A 17320-nucleotide genomic window follows, 5' to 3' on the forward strand; every position below is an offset into this window, starting at 1 on the left:
CACAGACATACACACACAGAAGTCAACGCCTGCAGACACACACACACACACACATCAACATCAATACCTGCATCTGTGTGCGCACACACACACACACACACAGGTCAACACCTGCAGACACACACACACATCAACATCAATACCTGCACCTGTGCGCGCGCGCACACACACACACACACAGGTCAACACCTGCAGACACACACACACAGAGGTCAACACCTGTGTGTGCACACACACACACACATCAACATCAACATCTGCACCCGTGCGCGCATGCGCATGTGCGTACACACACACACGTCAACACCTGCACACACAGACACACGGGTCAACACCTGCACACACACACACAGACACAGAGATCCTCTCCAGCAGGGGGCATATCTCACACACACACACACACACACACACACACACACACACACACACACACACACACACACACAGATCCTCTCCAGCAGGGGGCATATCACACACATACACACACACACACACACACACACTGACCCCTCCCCCCTAGCGCCCCTCCGGCCCCCCATGGTGGGGTGTGGGGGGAGGGGTTTCACTCTCTGGGTCCCTGCCCATCTCTGGGGAGACCTGCCCCCATTAATCAGCCACTCTCAGTCTCAGTGGGATGAGGCAATGAGCAGGGAGGGGAGGGGTGCGGTGTGGGGCAGAGGGGAAGGCATGGGGGGAGGGGGATTGCTATGGGATGGGGCCTATGGGGGGTGCTGTGGGGTGGAGCGATCTGAAGGGGTGGGGTCTGGGGCACATGGGAGAGCACCGAGGGGGTGCCATGGGGCAGGGAGAAGGGATGGGGCTAGGTTCGGGGCAGAGGGGAGGGCACTTGGGGGGATGCCGTGGGGCAGGGTGTACAGCAGGGGAGCGCCTGTGGGGCAGGGCGTGTAGCAGAGAGAAGAGGGTACTGGGGAGGATCCCAAGGGGCAGCGTGTGGGGCAGAGCGCCGAAGGGGGGTATTCCATAGGGCAGGACGCGGGGCAGAGGGCAGGGCGGTGGGTGGGTACAATGGGTCATAATGTGGGGCAGAGGGGGTATTCCATGGTGCTGAATGTGGGGTGGGGGAGGATCCTGTGGGGCAGGGTGTGGGGCAGAGAGGGGGGGATCCTGTGGGGGCAGAGGGGGGGCTCCTGTGGGGCACGGTGTGGGGCAGAGGGGGGGCACCTGTGGGGGCAGGGTGTGGGGCAGAGGGGGGGATCCTGTGGGGGCAGAGGGGGGGCTCCTGTGGGGGCAGAGGAGGGGATCCTGTGGGGCAGGGTGTGGGGCAGAGGGGGGATCCTGTGGGGGCAGGGTGTGGGGCAGAGGGGGGGATCCTGTGGGGGCAGAGGGGGGGCTCCTGTGGGGGCAGGGTGTGGGGCAGAGGGGGGATCCTGTGGGGCAGGGTGTGGGGCAGAGGGGGGCTCCGGTGGGGGCAGGGTGTGGGGCAGAGGGGGGATCCTGTGGGGCAGGGTGTGGGGCAGAGGGGGGGCTCCTGTGGGGGCAGGGTGTGGGGCAGAGGGGGGATCCTGTGGGGCAGGGTGTGGGGCAGAGGGGGGGCTCCTGTGGGGGCAGGGTGTGGGGCAGAGAGGGGGGGATCCTGTGGGGGCAGAGGGGGGATCCTGTGGGGCAGGGTGTGGGGCAGAGGGGGGGCTCCTGTGGGGGCAGGGTGTGGGGCAGAGGGGGGGCTCCTGTGGGGGCAGGGTGTGGGGCAGAGGGGGGGCGCTCCGGGGGGCGCAGAGGGGGGGCTCCTGTGGGGGCAGGGTGTGGGGCAGAGGGGGGGCTCCTGTGGGGGCAGAGGGGGGGATCCTGTGGAGCAGGGTGTGGGGCAGAGGGGGGGCTCCCGTGGGGGCAGGGTGTGGGGCAGAGGGGGGGCTCCTGTGGGGGCAGGGTGTGGGGCAGAGGGGGGAACCGGTGGGGGCAGAGGGGGGGCTCCGGGGGGGGCAGGGTGTGGGGCAGAGGGGGGGATCCTGTGGGGCAGAGGGGGGGCTCCGGTGGGGGCAGGGTGTGGGGAAGAGGGGGGATCCTGTGGGGCAGGGTGTGGGGCAGAGGGGGGGCTCCTGTGGGGGCAGGGTGTGGGGCAGAGAGGGGGGGATCCTGTGGGGGCAGAGGGGGGGCTCCTGTGGGGGCAGGGTGTGGGGCAGAGGGGGGATCCTGTGGGGGCAGGGTGTGGGGCAGAGGGGGGATCCTGTGGGGCAGGGTGTGGGGCAGAAGGCAGGTCTCTGGGGCGGATTCCCTGGGGCAGGGTGTGGGGCAGGGACCCGGAGCTCATGACACGGGGGAACCGGTGAGTGGAGTTTCTATTTCACTTGCGATACTGAGTCACAGACAGTGACACACGCCGCCCCCGCCCCTGCCCCCCCCGCCTCCCCCCTGCCCTCCCCCCTGCCCCCGCCTCGCCCCCCCACTCCCCCCTCCCCCTCCCCCCCCAGTCTATTCAGGCACCTGCTGCTCCCAGCCCCAGGCATTTCCCCGCTGCACCGTTATGGGGCGGGGACTGACGGAGAACCCAGAGATCCCCCCCCCCACACACACAACATCCTATTCCCGACGTGCAAACAGCACGGAGACCCCCCGCCATCGGACCCCTCCCATGGTGCCCAGATACACAGTGACACCCCCCCCCTTCTAGCCATTATACAGGTAGGGAAACTGAGTCACGGTGGGTGGCTGGGGCGTGGGGGGCATTGCAAGTGGGGAAGGCATTGGAGGAGGGGGCGGGGGAGGAATTTGCTCAGTTCAGGGCGGGCGGTGAGGGGGGGGGTTCTGCTCAGGCAGGCGTGGGCGGGGGGGGCAGCAGGGTTGACCGCCCCTCCCCCCAGCCGGAACCTGCCCCGCCCTGGTTTTACCCCCCCTCCCCCCCCCGCCATGACTCTCCTTCCGTCCCCATGGCCCCGGGGTGATGTCATGAAACTCCCCCCCCCCCTCAGGCTTGTCCCCTCCCACCCCCAGGGCTGACCCCGCCCCCCCTCCCCGCCCAGGGCATAAATACAGGTGAGCCATTCACCTGGCCAGGTAGCGGGCGGAGCGCGAGAGGATTTGCAGCTGGCTGGAGGCGCCGCGGTGTCTCCCCTCCCCCTCCACTTCTTTTGTTTGGGTCGCACCCGGATCCACGCGTGTTTTGTTTGGGGGGGGGCCGCGCTCCCCGGATCCACGAGCGTTTTGCTCCGTCCCCCCCTTCCAGGGTTTTTTTTTTTTTTTGAAGGGCGCTTTGTTTGGGCGGCACGCCCGGATCCACGCGTGTTTCCGGATCCACGCGTGTTTTTTTTTCCTTCCTTTCTTTCTCTCTCCTGGGTGGCTCGCCATGGCCAACTCCGGGCTGCAGCTGCTGGGCTTCGTGCTGGCCCTGCTGGGCTGGGTGGCGCTGATCGCGGCCACCATCCTGCCTCAGTGGCGCATGTCGTCCTACGCCGGGGACAACATCATCACGTCCGTGGCGGTCTACCAGGGGCTGTGGATGTCCTGCGCCTGGCAGAGCACGGGGCAGATCCAGTGCAAAGCCTACGACTCCATCCTCAACCTCAGCTGTGAGTGGGGGGGGGCCGCGCGTGGGGGAGGGGGAACCCCGCCGTGAGTGGGGAGGGGCCGCGCGCGTGGGGGAGGGGGAACCCCGCCGTGAGTGGGGAGGGGCGCGCGTGGGGCAGGGGGAACCCCGCTGTGAGTGGGGGGGGCGCGTGGGGGAGGGGGAACCCCGCTGTGAGTGGGGGGGGGCGCGGGGGGCAGGGGGAACCCCGCGGTGAGTGGGGAGGGGCCGCGCGCGTGGGGGATGTGGGGGGGAGGGGGAACCCCGCTGCCATGGGAGGGGGAGGAACTCCAGTGACTTCTGAGCCCCCCCTCCCGTTCGTGGGGAGCGCCCCCCCCCTTCCAGCGCTTTCTTCCCTTCTCCCCCGCCCCCCCCCCCCCCCCCCCCCCCCCCCCCCGCCCCGCCCGCCCCAGCCCCCCCCCCCCCCCGCCCCCCCCCCCCCCCCCCCCCCCACCCCCCCCCCCCGCCCCCACCCCCCCCCCCCCCCCCCCCCCCCCCCCCCCCCCCCCCCCCCCCACCCACCCCCCCCCCCCCCCCCCCCCCCCGTTCCCTGTTTCAATATTTGCACAATTTTGCTTTTAAACCCAACGCGCCTTTATAAACAGGGGCTGGTTTCTCTCCCCCCCCCCCCCCGCCGCCCTGCTCCACTTCTGGGGCTCCCGTTCTCCCCCCCCCCCCGCGCGCCCCCTCGGCTCCCCCGGATCAGGGACCCCCCATTTCCATCCCCCCTTCCCCGCCCGCGCCCCCTCTGCTCCCCCCGGAACTGGGGGTCCCCCTTCCCCGCCCCCGCCCCCTCTGCTCCCCCCTTCCCCCCCTCCCAGGCGCTCTCACTTCGATCCGCCCCCCGCCCGTACAACCCCCCCCCCCCGCCCGCAGGTATTTCCCTGGGGGTTGGCTGTTAAATTCACCCTAATATCCCCCCCCCCCCAGTAAGATGTTAAAGCCCCTTTAAATGTGTGTGTGGGGGGGGACAGAGACCCCCCCCCCCCCAGTGGGATTGCAAAGCCCCTTTACATTGGGGGAGTTGAGAGCTTTTTTTAAAAGCCCCCTCCCCCTTCCATGGGTGAGGTGTGAATTAAAGGGGAACCCCCCCTGCCCCCCCCCCAGCTCTCCTGGGTTTGTGCATCCACCCCCCCCCCAGTCCACCCTCCTCTCTTCCTTTCCTTCCCCTGGTTCATTCCTCTCTTCCTTCCCCCCCCCCCGCGTTCCGCCCCCCCCCCCAGAACCGGTTGGGTCACTCCTGCAGCCTCGCCCTGCGGCTCAGACCCAGGACAAAGGGCGACATGAATGAATCTACCCCCCCCCTCCCTTCCTGGGCCTCCACCCCCCCGCCCCACACCCACACAGGTGGACTCTGCCTGCACCTGTAGGAGGCGGAGGGGGGGGGGGGGGCTGTCTGCCTTCTTCCGCTGATTAAATTTCCGGGGATCAAAGTCCCACCCCACAGGGAAAACAGTTCCCTGGAGTGTGGGGGGGGGTCTGGGGTCCAGATCTGGGGGGGGCTCCATCCTCTTATGCATTCACTCCCCCCCACACACACTCACACTTTTTCCCCCCTCTGGAGCGAGTCAAGGAAAATGCAGCAAAAAGGAGTTTTCAGACTCGCCTGAGCGCACACGCCCTGGTTGTGGGGCAAACCACACAGAGAGGAAGTGGGGCCCAGTGGTTGGAGGCTGGGCCTGTGGCAGGACTCCTGGGTTCTCTCCCCGGCTCTGGGAGGGGAGTGGGGGCTGGTGGGTCAGAGCAGGGGGGCGCTGGGAGCCAGGACTCCTGGGTTCTCTCCCCAGCTCTGGGAGGGGAGTTGGGGGGTTAGAGCAGGGGGGCGCTGGGAGCCAGGACTCCTGGGTTCTCTCCCCAGCTCTGGGAGGGGAGTGGGGGCTGGTGGGTTAGAGCAGGGGGGGCTGGGAGCCAGGACTCCTGGGTTCTCTCCCCGGCTCTGGGAGGGGAGTGGGGGTTGGTGGGTTAGTGCAGGGGGGGGCTGGGAGCCAGGACTCCTGGGTTCTCTCCCCAGCTCTGGGAGGGGAGTGGGGGCTGGTGGTTAGAGCAGCGGGGGGCTGGGAGCCAGGACTCCTGGGTTCTCTCCCTGGCACCAGGCAGGGAGTTTATAAACAGTTCTGCGTAACAATCCAGGCCTTTTAATCTTATCGGGTTGTGTTATTCGGGAAAATAAACTCCCTTCATCCAGCCCACGATAGGAGACCTAATCACAACCACAGGGGTCACGGGGCCATGGCCTGCCAGGCTGGCAGCCCCGGGTGCCCTACCAGGCCTCATCTGCCCTTCATCCTCGGGTGCTGCTCCTCCTCCTCGGCGAAACCTTGCCCAACATCTGAGTGCAGAATAGGACCAGAAAGTGGGAGCCAGGACGCCTGGGTTCTCTCCCCGGCTCTGGGAGGGCAGTGGGGCTGGTGGGTTAGAGCAGGGTGGCTGGGAGCCAGGACTCCTGGGTTCTCTCCTGGCTCTGGGAGGGGAGTGGGGGCTGGTGGGTTAGAGCAGGGGGGCTGGGAGCCAGGACTCCTGGGTTCTCTCCCGAGCTCTGGGAGGGGAGTCAGGGCTGGTGGTCAGAGCAGGGGGGCTGGGAGCCAGGACTCCTGGGTTCTCTCCTGGCTCTGGGAGGGGAGTGGCAGCTGGTGGGTTAGACCAGGGAGGGGCTGGGAGCCAGGACTCCTGGGTTCTCTCCCCCGCTCTGGGAGGGGAGAGGGGGCTGGTGGGTTAGAGCCTGGGGGCACAGTGAGGGGGAGGTTATCTAACGCTGTGTGAATAGCTCTGAGGTGTTGGGGTTTAACAGAATTGGGGGAGGGCTGTGTCTTGGGGCGCAGAGGATGGTGAGGTGGGTGCAGGGGGGGCTGACATGGGAGCTTAGTGGCCTTTGCCAGGGCAGGAAGGTAAACACCACACCCAGGTTATTTCAAACTGCTCCTGGACTGGAGAAACTGGATGTGTCTTTGACAGCCTGAGGGTGGTTATTGAAACTCAGGTCACTCCCCTCCCGGAGCTGGGGAGAGAACCCAGGAGTCCTGGCTCCCAGCCCCCCTTGCTCTAACCCACCAGCCCCCACTCCCCTCCCAGAGCCGGGGGAGAGAACCCAGGAGTCCTGGCTCCCAGCCCCCCTTGCTCTAACCCACCAGCCCCCACTCCCCTCCCAGAGCCGGGGGAGAGAACCCAGGAGTCCTGGCTCCCAGCCCCCCCTGCTCTAACGCACCAGCCCCCACTCCCCTCCCAGAGCCAGGGAGAGAACCCAGGAGTCCTGGCTCCCACCCCCCTGCTCTAACCACTACCCCCCACTCCCCTCCCAGGGAAATTTCTGTCTCTGTCTCAGTTTCAGTGAAACTCCCCGGCTCTGGTGGTTCCACCTGTCTCTGGGGAGAGCACAGAGGGTGGGGCCGGCTGGGGACAGGGAATTGAGAGCAAGTGAGTTGACTCACCCTGGGGCTGGGCCCGGGGGTGGGGGGAAGGAATCAGTGGCTGGCGGGAAGCAGGCGCTGGGGTGTTTGTTTTTAAATTAATGCACCGGGCACCATGGGGGCAAAGTCTCCCGCTCGGCCTCCCCCCGCCCCCAGGTGACGCAGCGAGACATGGCAAATGGAGGATTTAGCCTCGCAGGCGCAGAACAGCTGGGGATGATCCTGTCCCCCCCCCCCTTGCTTTATAACTGGGGAAACTGAGGCAGGGAGGGGCAGAGCCAGGGATGGAACCCAGGAGTCCTGGCTCCCAGCCCCCCCTGCTCTAACCCACCAGCCCCCACTCCCCTCCCAGAGCCAGGGAGAGAACCCAGGAGTCCTGGCTCCCAGCCCCCCTTGCTCTAACCCACCAGCCCCCACTCTCCTCCCAGAGCTGAGGAGAGAACCCAGGAGTCCTGGCTCTCAGAACCCCCTGCTCTAACCCACCAGCCCCCTCTCCCCTCCCAGCGCTGGGGAGAGAACCCAGGAGTCCTGGCTCCCATCCCCCACTCTGCTTTGATCCTAGATTTCCCTCCCCAGGGCAAATGTAAAGAAGCTGGAATGAGATGCTCTTTACCAAGGTTGTAATTAACCCAAAGCATCTATAGCTTTAGGCTACAACGGTGACAAATGGTTTCCAAAGTACCCTAGATTTATATGGAGAGTGGGGGCTGGTGGTTAGAGCGGGGGAGGGGGGGGGCTGGGAGCCAGGACTCCTGGGTCCTCGCCCCGGCTCTGGGAGGGGAGTGGGGGCTGGTGGGTTAGAGCAGGGGGGGCTGGGAGCCAGGACTCCTGGGTTCTCTCCCTGGCTCCAGGAGGGGAGTGGGGGCTGGTGGGTTAGAGCAGGGGGGGCTGGGAGCCAGAACTCCTGGGTTCTCTCCCCAGGCTCTGGGAGGGGAGTGGGTGCTGCTGGGTAGAGCAGGTGTGGGGGGGCTGGGAGCCAGGACTCCTGGGTTCTCTCCTCGGCTCTGGGAGGGGAGTGAGGGCTGGTGGGTTAGAGCAGGGGGGGCTGGGAGCCAGGACTCCTGGGTTCTCTTCCCAGGCTCTGGGAGGGGAGTGGGTGCTGCTGGGTTAGAGCAGGGGGCGCTGGGAGCCAGGACTCCTGGGTTCTCTCCCCGGCTCTGGGAGGGGAGTGGGGGCTGGTGGGTTAGAGCAGGAGGGGCTGGGAGCCAGGACTCCTGGGTTCTCTCCCCGGCTCCAGGAGGGGAGTGGGGGCTGGTGGGTTAGAGCAGGGGGGGCTGGGAGCCAGGACTCCTGGGTTCTCTCCCCAGGCTCTGGGAGGGGAGTGGGTGCTGCTGGGTAGAGCAGGTGTGGGGGGGCTGGGAGCCAGGACTCCTGGGTTCTCTCCTCGGCTCTGGGAGGGGAGTGAGGGCTGGTGGGTTAGAGCAGGGGGGGCTGGGAGCCAGGACTCCTGGGTTCTCTCCCCGGCTCTGGGAGGGGAGTGGGGGCTGGTGAGTTAGAGCAGAGGGGCTGGGAGCCAGGACTCCTGGGTTCTCTCCCCAGGCTCTGGGAGGGGAGTGGGTGCTGCTGGGTTAGAGCAGGGGGCGCTGGGAGCCAGGACTCCTGGGTTCTCTCCCCGGCTCTGGGAGGGGAGTGGGGGCTGGTGGGTTAGAGCAGAGGGGCTGGGAGCCAGGACTCTTAAGAGTTAGACCAATGGTCTCTCTAGCCCAGTGTCCTGTCTCCTGACAGTGGTTCAGAGGGATTAGCGATCAGCATCCACTCCCAGCATCTGCCGCCTGGAGATTTAGGGACCTCCAGAGTACTGGGTTGCCCCCGGGCCCTTCTTAGCTAACCCCCATTGGCGGACCGGTCCTCCAGCAACGTTGTGGAAGCCACTTATACGCTTGGCCTCCGCCACGTCCCCCAGCGAGGAGTTCCACAGATGGACCGCGCGTTGCGTGAGGAAACACTTCCTTTCTTTTGTTCGGAAACCGCTGCCTATTCATTTCATTGGCCGACCCCGTGTTCTCGGGTGAGGAGGAAACACCACTTCCTCCTTGCCTCTCTCCACGCGGTTTTATAGCCCCGTATCAAATCCCGGCTGCGCCGTCTCCTCTCAAAGCGGAAACGTCCTGGCACGGAAGCCGCTCCGGACCCCAAATCACATTTGTTTGCCCTTTTCTGAACCTTTGCTGATCCCCGTTCGGAGACGGGGCGACCCACATCTGCGCATCTCCAAGATGTGGGGCGTCCCATGGATTTATCTAGGGGCGATGTGATATTTTCTGTCCCTTGCCGATCCGAATGGTCGACGTGAATAGACAACATCCCTTGCGTGACGGTCCCCAACCTTTTTCCGACGCCGCTGCACATGGAGTGGAGGGTTTCGGAGAACGACCCCCAGATCCTACTCTTGAGTCGTAACGGCCCATGTAGACCCCAAGATTTTATAGGCACAAGTTGGGATGATGTTGTCCCGGGTGCGTCACTGGGTTTCCTCTGCCCGTGGGTGAGAGCCCGTCTCTGCAGACGTTGGCACCTCATGGGGCACCCGGTTGATAAGGACGCCCTCGTCCCACTGCGGCGCCCCGGCCACCCCACGGTGAACACTGACCATTTCTTCCTACCCTTCTAACCTGTTACTGATGCCTGGGTTCTCGCCCCATCTCTGGGAGAGGAGTGCGGTCTAGTGGTTAGAGCTGGGGGGTGCTGGGAGCCAGGACTCCTGGGTTCTCTCCCTGTCTCTGGGAGAGGAGTGGGGGCTGGTGGTTAGAGCGGGGGGTGGGGGCTGGGAGCCAGGACTCCTGGGTTCTCTGCCCAGCTCTGGGAGGGGAGTGGGGGCTGGTGGTTAGAGAGGGGGGGTGCTTGGAGCCAGGATGCCTGGGTTCTCTCCCCGGCTCTGAGAGGGGAGGCTGGTGGTTAGAGCAGGGGGGCTGGGAGCCAGGACTCCTGGGGTCACTCTGGCTCTGGGAGGGGAGTGGGGGCTGGTGGCCAGGACGCCTGGGTTCTCTGTCCAGCTCTGGGAGGGGAGGCTGGTGGTTAGAGCAGGGAGGGGCTGGGAGCCAGGAATCCTGGGTTCTCTCCCCGGCTCTGGGAGGGGAGTGGGGGCTGGTGGGTTAGAGCAGTGGGGGCTGGGAGCCAGGACGCCTGGGTTCTCTCCCCGGCTCTGGGAGGGGAGTGGGGGCTGGTGGTTAGAGCAGGGGGGGCTGGGAGCCAGGAATCCTGGGTTCTCTCCCCAGCTCTGGGAGGGGAGTGGGGGCTGGTGGTTAGAGCAGTGGGGGCTGGGAGCCAGGACTCCTGGGTTCTACTCAGCTGCCTCACCCAGTTTCTCTCTCGCCCCCCGGCAGCTGCTCTCCAGGCCACGCGGGCGCTCATGGTGGTCTCCATCGTGATGGGCGTCGTGGGCATTGGCGTCGCCTCCATGGGCATGAAGTGCACCCGCTGCGGGGGGGACAACAAGGTGCAGAAGGCGCGCATCGCCATGACCGGGGGGCTCGTCTTCGTGGTGGGCGGTGAGTCCAGGAAGGGGCCGGCGGGTGGGTAGCCGCCGGGTCCCTCGACGTGCCCAGGCCTGGAGTGGGTGGGAGCCCTTGTTCCACGCTCCCACTGCTGGGGCGACTGGCTGAGACCTGGGCAATTCATTTCATGCATGAAATCAGATGGGAGCCGGCGCCCCCTAGAGGGGACAGGCCCCTGCCCCATTCCCCGCCCCCCTGAGCCAGCCAGTCCCCGCCCTGGGGCCGGGTGGGAGCCGGCGCCCCCTAGAGGGGACAGGCCCCTGCCCCATTCCCCGCCCCCCTGAGCCAGCCAGTCCCCGCCCTGGGGCCAGGGGGGGAGCCGGCGCCCCCCAGAGGGGACAGGCGCCGGGTGGCATTTCGAAGCCCGTGTTTCTCTCCTCCCCAGGTTTAGCGGCGCTGATCGCCTGTTCCTGGTACGGAAACCAGATCGTGCAAGATTTCTACAACGTCACGGTACCTATGAACGCCAAGTGAGTTGCGGGCTTCTCCCATGTGTGGCGCTAGGGGGCGCTGTGGGGCAGGGACCGGGGCGGGGAGCTCAGCAGGGGGCGCTCTCCCCTGGCAGGCAGGGCTGGCTCAAGGGCGGCGCTAGGGGGCGCTGTGGGGCAGGGAGCGGGGCGGGGGGCTCAGCAGGGGGCGCTCTCCCCTGCCAGGCAGGGCTGGCCCCAGGGCGGCGCTAGGGGGCGCTGTGGGGCAGGGAGCGGGGCGGGGGGCTCAGCAGGGGGCGCTCTCCCCTGGCAGGCAGGGCTGGCCCCAGGGCAGCGCTAGGGGGCGCTGTGGGGCAGGGAGTGGGGCGGGGGCAGCAGGGGGTGCTCTCCCCTTGCCTCAATGGACTGTTCAACTGTGTATATAACCAGCTGCCCCGCCCCAGAGGTGGCTGCATCTTAAGGTTTCCTGAGTCAGGGCGGGGCTATGGGGAAAGGGGCGGGGCTATGGGGAAAGGGGCGGGGCTATGGGGAAAGGGGCGGGGCTATGGGGGAAAGGGGTGGGGCTGACCAGAACAGGGCGGGGCTATGGGGGAAAGGGGCGGGCCCACAGCTGATCAGTCTCCCCCTCCCTCCCCAGGTATGAGTTTGGATCGGCGATCTTCATCGGCTGGGCTGGCTCGGCCCTGGTGCTGCTGGGCGGGGGTCTCCTGTCCTGCTCCTGCCCTGGGAAATCGGGGTACAACCAGCAGTACCCCAAGAGCAAAGCCGCTTCCCGGCCCCCCACCAACAAGGAATACGTCTAGTGCCCTGATCGGAGGCCAGCTCTGCGGCCCGGACCCCTTTCTGCCGTCACTATCCCGGCGCCGGCAAAGGGGGTTAACCCCTTGCATGGGGGGGGGTACCCCCACTTAGGAATATCGGGGTGCTCCCGAACTCCGCGCAGATGGTTTTAAAAGCATCCATGCCCATTTGAGATTTCGGTTTTTCTACCTTCCCACGTTTTTGGGGGCACAGGGAGGATTTTTGGGGGTGCCGTGTGCTTGGGGGAGGGTTAACTGAGTAAGGGGGTACCCCTAAATTCTGTTCAGTGTAGCTGACTGGGGGGGGGAGGGAGTGGGTTTTCATTTTATAAGCGGGGGAGGGTTTTTTAAGAGCACCCCAAAACAGGATATACCCGTCTAAAGGATTTCTTATGGGGCGTGTGTATTCTGCCGAACGTTGGAGAAATCAGCTCAGAGATTTTCTTCCTTTTTTAGCCGGGGTTAAACCCCCATATAACTGACCCCGTCTGTCTCTGAAGAGGGGGAGATCCCCACCCTGAAATCTCACAATCTGCCCTTAAAATGCCCCCCCCCCTTTAAGAATCTCGCCCCATAATCGCTATGGTGGAATTTGTATTTTATTTTTTATTTTTATTGTGAGGGGGAGTTTAATTGCGGGGGTGGGGGGGGAATGACCAATGTCGTTATTTAAAAAGCACTCCCGCTCGTTAGGGGGTTTTTAACGAATGATCTGTGCGCGGCTGGGATTCGTGTGGTCTTTGTCCTCTTTTTTTTGTACAGAAATTAAAACCTGTGTGTTTTGGAAAGACCGTGTGGTGCCTCCTCGTGGAGAGATCTGTCTTTGGGGGTGTCCTCGAGGGGTGGGGCAGGGTTTCCCAAAGGGGGAGATGAGGGTGTGTGCACACGGCCCCCCTCCAGGAAAGGTGCTGTCTGCATCTCAGCGCCAGGCGAGGGGTCCCTGGGTAACCGGCCGCCCCGCCCCAGAGGTGGCCGCATCTCAGGGCCGGGTGAGGGGTCCCTGGGTAACCGGCCGCCCCGCCCCAGAGGTGGCCGCATCTCAGCGCCGGGCGAGGGGTCCCTGGGTCACTGGCCGCCCCGCCCCAGAGGTGGCTGCATCTCAGCACTGGGCGAGGGGTCCCTGGGTAACCGGCCGCCCCGCCCCAGAGGTGGCTGCATCTCAGCGCTGGGGGAGGGGTCTGTCACGGAGTGTGGGGGAGTCCGGCCCTGCACCCCTCTTCCTGGGGATTCACAGTGACTCTCAGCCGGCCAGTAAGACGGAAGGTTTATTGGACAACAGGGACGCAGGTTACAGCAGAGCTTGTAGGCACAACCAGGACCCATCAATCTGGTCCTTCTGGGGGTTCAGGGAGCTTAGACTCCAGCTTGGGGTTCCCTGCGCTGCACCCCCCACCCCAAACTGAAACCACATCCCTCCAGCTGCTCTCCTCCCCCGTCCCTTTGTTCAGTCTCCCAGGCACCTGTGAATTCTCCCAACCCCCCTCCTGGCTCAGGTTACAGCTCTGGTAGATTCCTTCTCATCGCCCATGTCACCTCCCTGCACCATTCCCAGGTCAAATCCGCCCTGCTCCATCACAGGGTCCCTGGGTCACTGGCCGCCCCGCCCCAGAGGTGGCCGCATCTCAGCACCGGGCGAGGGGTCCCCGGGTCACCGGCCGCCCCGCCCCAGAGGTGGCCGCATCTCAGCACCGGGCGAGGGGTCCCTGGGTAACCGGCCGTCCCGCCCCAGAGGTGGCCGCATCTCAGGGCCGGGTGAGGGGTCCCTGGGTAACCGGCCGCCCCGCCCCAGAGGTGGCCGCATCTCAGGGCCGGGTGAGGGGTCCCTGGGTAACCGGCCGCCCCGCCCCAGAGGTGGCCGCATCTCAGCGCCGGGCGAGGGGTCCCCGGGTAACCGGCCGCCCCGCCCCAGAGGTGGCCGCATCTCAGTGCCGGGCGAGGGGTCCCTGGGTAACCGGCCGCCCTTCCCCAGAGCTGGGCGCATCTCAGCGCCGGGCGAGGGGTCCCCCGGTAACCGGCCGCCCCGCCCCAGAGGTGGCTGCATCTCAGCGCCGGGCGAGGGGTCCCCGGGTAACCGGCCGCTTCGCCCCAGAGGTGGCTGCATCTCAGCGCCAGGCGAGGGGTCCCTGCGTAACCAGCTGCCCTGCCCCAGAGGTGGCCGCATCTCAGCGCCGGGTGAGGGGTCCCTGGGTAACCGGCCGCCCCGCCCCAGAGGTGGCCGCATCTCAGCGCCGGGCGAGGGGTTCCCGGGTAACTGGCCGCTTCGCCGCAGAGGTGGCCGCATCTCAGCGTCGGGCGAGGGGTCCCCGGGTAACCGGCCGCCCTGCCCCAGAGGTGGCTGCATCTCAGCACCAGGCCCGTTGCCCGTTTTGCACCCCCTCATCCTCTCTCTATTTTAGGGGGTCCCTCGTACTCTCCCGGCCTTCTCCCTGCCCCGTGGCTGTCTTCCTCCAGTTACCCCGTCCCCCATTTCCCCTCCCCGGGCCGGGTTTAGGGCCAGGTGCCTGCTGGGGGCGGGGGCTGGCTTTGTGGGTGCCAGAGCGGGGAGGACTGTTTGGGTTGTTGGCCTACAAAAGGGGAATTCACCGTCTTATGGCTGGGGCGAAATAGGCTATAAATGCATTAAAAAAATAAGGTGTTTAATGGGTGGGGGGGCTTCGGTCCACAGCTGGGCCTCTTCCCATCATGGGGGCTTGGTGGGGTTCCCCCCGCCCCCCCCCAAGCCAGCGCTACGTTTACACTTCATTCCAGGGGGACTTTCTAGGCACGGAACAAAACTGACCCAATCTCAGGCTGGCGGGGGGGGGCATCTCTGAGTGACTCAGTGAGGGGGAAGGGGCAGCCGTTTTCAGGGGTGACCCCCCCCCCCCTCCCAGCTTAAAACCACTCCCTGGACTTTTTCTTCTGGCGCACGAGGGCCAGAGCGGCAGCTGCTCGCGGACATGAAGCCCTGTTGGCTGCAGCCCCCCCAAGAATGGGACACCCCAAAAGGAGGGGGGGCAGGGAGACCCTGAAAGAGAGGCCCTCCAGGGAGGGGGTGGGGAATGGCAGGACCCCTGGAGAAGATGAGTTTTTTGGGGGACCCCTGTCAGGCCAGGTGGTCCATGGGTCACCACCTTCAGGGTGCCCCCCCATTCACACACAGCGGGAGGCCACAGTGTGCCACATACTGGACAGATCCTCCTGAAAGATTGGGGTCCCCATGGTGCAGACTAGAGAGCCCCCCCCAACCGAGTGCAATCAGGTTCCCCTCACCCCCATCCCACCACATGCTGCAAAGACACATAGACAGTTCCTGCATCAGTCTATAGGGACAAGGAGTCCTGGCTCCAGCCCCCCCCCCTCTAATCACTAGCCCCTACTCCCCTGCCAGAGCCAGGGAGAGAACCCAGGAGTCCTGGCTCCCAGCCCCCCCTGCTCTAACCACCAGCCCCCACTCCCCTGCCGGAGCCAGGGAGAGAACCCAGGAGTCCTGGCTCCCAGCCCCCCGGCTCTAACCACCAGCCCCCACTCCCCTGCCGGAGCCAGGGAGAGAACCCAGGAGTCCTGGCTCCCACCCCACCTTGCTCTGACTCACCAGCCCCCACTCCCCTCACTGAGTCCGAAGAGAACCCAAGAGTCCTGGCTCCCAGCCCCCCCTGCTCTAACCACCAGCCCCCACTCCCCTCCCAGAGCCAGGGAGAGAACCCAGGAGTCCTGGCTCCCACCCCCACCTTACTCTGACTCACCAGCCCCCACTCCCCTCCAGAGCCAGGGAGAGAACCTAGGAGTCCTGGCTCCCAGCCCCCACTCCCCTCCCAGAGCTGGAAGAGAACCCAGGAGTCCTGGCTCTCAGCCCCCCTGCTCTAACTCACCAGCCCCCACTCCCCTCCCAGAGCCCGGGAGAGAACCCAGGAGTCCTGGCTCCCAGCCCCCACCCTGTGAGTTTAGCCCGTAACTCCCAAGCACCCACCTGTGTCTCCAGCTGCCCTGCGTTGGCCCCTCCAGCTGCACCCGAGCCTCCTTCCTGCCTCTGATTGGTCCCGGGTTCAACCCGCCCTGAGCTGGGAATTACCGGAGCCAGGTGGGAACAGCACCTGGGTATAAGAGGATCCAGCGCCCTGGTCCCTCTTGATTGCTGCGGAGAGGCAAGATGGGGGGTGGCCTCTGGCTGCCGCTAGCCTGGGTGACGGTTGTGTTGTCCTGTCCCTCCGCCTGGCCTTGGCCAGGAGCCACGACGGCTCCTGCCCGCTCCCTTCCCTGGGTCCCTCTCAGGGGTCTCCTGCCCCCGGGGAGAGTCCCCCTCCTCGCGGTGGATCTGGCTCCACGCTGGGCCGGGCCGGAGGTAAGTTTGGCTTCCCGGAGCCCCCACCTCTGGGTTCTGGAGCAAGTTCTCAAGAACTTCCAGGCTCTCCTGGTGGGGCACCTACGTCATCTTTCGGTCCCTCTGAATCCTGCTGTCCCTTGGCTCCCGCCCTGTTGAAGAACCTAAGAACGGCCCTACTGGGTCAGACCATCTACCCAGTGTCCTGTCTTCGGACAGTGGCCAGCACCAGGTGCCCCAGAGGGAATGAACCGAGCAAGGCATCAAGTGACCCATCCCCTGTCGTCCATTCCCAGCGTCTGGCAAACAGAGGTTAGGGCCACACTCCCTGCCCAGCCTGGCTAATAGCCACTGCTGGACCCGTCCTCCATGAACTTACCTGGTTCTTTTCTAGTCTCGGCTTTTGCAACATCCTCCGGCGAGGAGTTCCCCAGGTTGACAGTGCGTTGTGTGAAGAAATACGTCCTTTTGATGGTCTCAAGTTGCAGTGGGGGAGGTCTAGGTTGCATATTAGGAAACACTATTTCCCTAGGAGGATGGTGACGCACTGGTATGGGTTCCCTAGGGAGGTGGTGGGATCTCCTTCCTTAGAGGTTTTTAAGGTCAGGCTTGACAAAGCCCTGGCTGGGATGATTTAGTTGGGATTGGTCCTGCTTTGAGCAGGGGGTTGGACTAGATCCCTCCTGAGGTCCCTTCCCACCCTGATAGTCTATGATTCCCAACTGAATCATCCCAGCCAGGGCTCTGTCAAGCCAATGGGAGCTGCGGGGGCAGCGCGGAGCCTGCTGGCCGCCCCTCCGCGTAGGAGCCGGAGAGCGGCCACGCTTCTGTGAGCCACGTGGAGCAGCCTCCGACCCTGCTTCCCGGCTGGAGCACCGGAGCGGGGCAAGCCCCAGCGGGAGCTCGAGGGACAGATTAAAACAGCGGCTCTTTAAAATCTCCAACGATGGAGCTCTCACAACCCGCCGAGCAATTTATTCCAGCGCTTAACCACCCTGGCAGGACGTTTTTCCTAATGTCCAACCTAAACCGCCCTGGCTGCAATTTAAGCCCCTTGCTTCTCGTCCTATCCTCGGACGTTAAGGAGAACAATTTACCTCTCTCTTCCTTGTAACAAATTTTCATGGACTTGAAGACTTAATATGGCTTTGAAACTTTACTACGCAGACACAAACCGCTGCTCTTAACCAAAAAATTCCTGATTGCCTACTTCCAGTTCCAAACGAGGGGGGCGGTTGACCAGTCTGTTCGTAACTCTGTTGTTCGTAACGTCCGTGCTTTGTCTACTGGCGTGGATGGAAATCTTTTTTTCACTGCCTTGTGTGTGTGTGTGTGCATGATGGCATTGATGTTTATCGTTTACTGATGAAAATCTAC

At 65.0% G+C, this 17320-nt stretch overlaps 1 protein-coding gene across 1 annotated transcript; it reads left to right on the plus strand.

The window, feature by feature from the left end:
• The first annotated feature begins 3025 nt into the window (after positions 1-3025).
• CLDN7 (claudin 7) lies at positions 3026-11883 on the plus strand. Its single transcript, XM_045000650.1, has 4 exons — positions 3026-3521; positions 10245-10409; positions 10801-10885; positions 11481-11883. The coding sequence occupies exons 1-4, from the start codon at positions 3299-3301 to the stop codon at positions 11644-11646; spliced, it is 639 nt and encodes a 212-aa protein (XP_044856585.1). The 5' UTR covers positions 3026-3298; the 3' UTR covers positions 11647-11883.
• The last annotated feature ends 5437 nt before the right edge of the window (positions 11884-17320 follow it).

The sequence above is a fragment of the Mauremys mutica genome, unplaced genomic scaffold (genome assembly GCF_020497125.1).
Source record: "Mauremys mutica isolate MM-2020 ecotype Southern unplaced genomic scaffold, ASM2049712v1 000557F_np12_obj, whole genome shotgun sequence".
Classification (NCBI taxonomy): Eukaryota; Metazoa; Chordata; order Testudines; family Geoemydidae; genus Mauremys; species Mauremys mutica.

Coding starts and splice junctions, on each gene's coding strand:
- CLDN7 (XM_045000650.1), top strand. CDS start 3,299: ATGGCCAACTCCGGGCTGCAGCTGCTGGGCTTCGTGCTGGCCCTGCTG. Junction 3,522..10,244: donor CTCCATCCTCAACCTCAGCT/GTGAGTGGGGGG, acceptor GCCCCCCGGCAG/CTGCTCTCCAGGCCACGCGG. Junction 10,410..10,800: donor GCTCGTCTTCGTGGTGGGCG/GTGAGTCCAGGA, acceptor TCTCCTCCCCAG/GTTTAGCGGCGCTGATCGCC.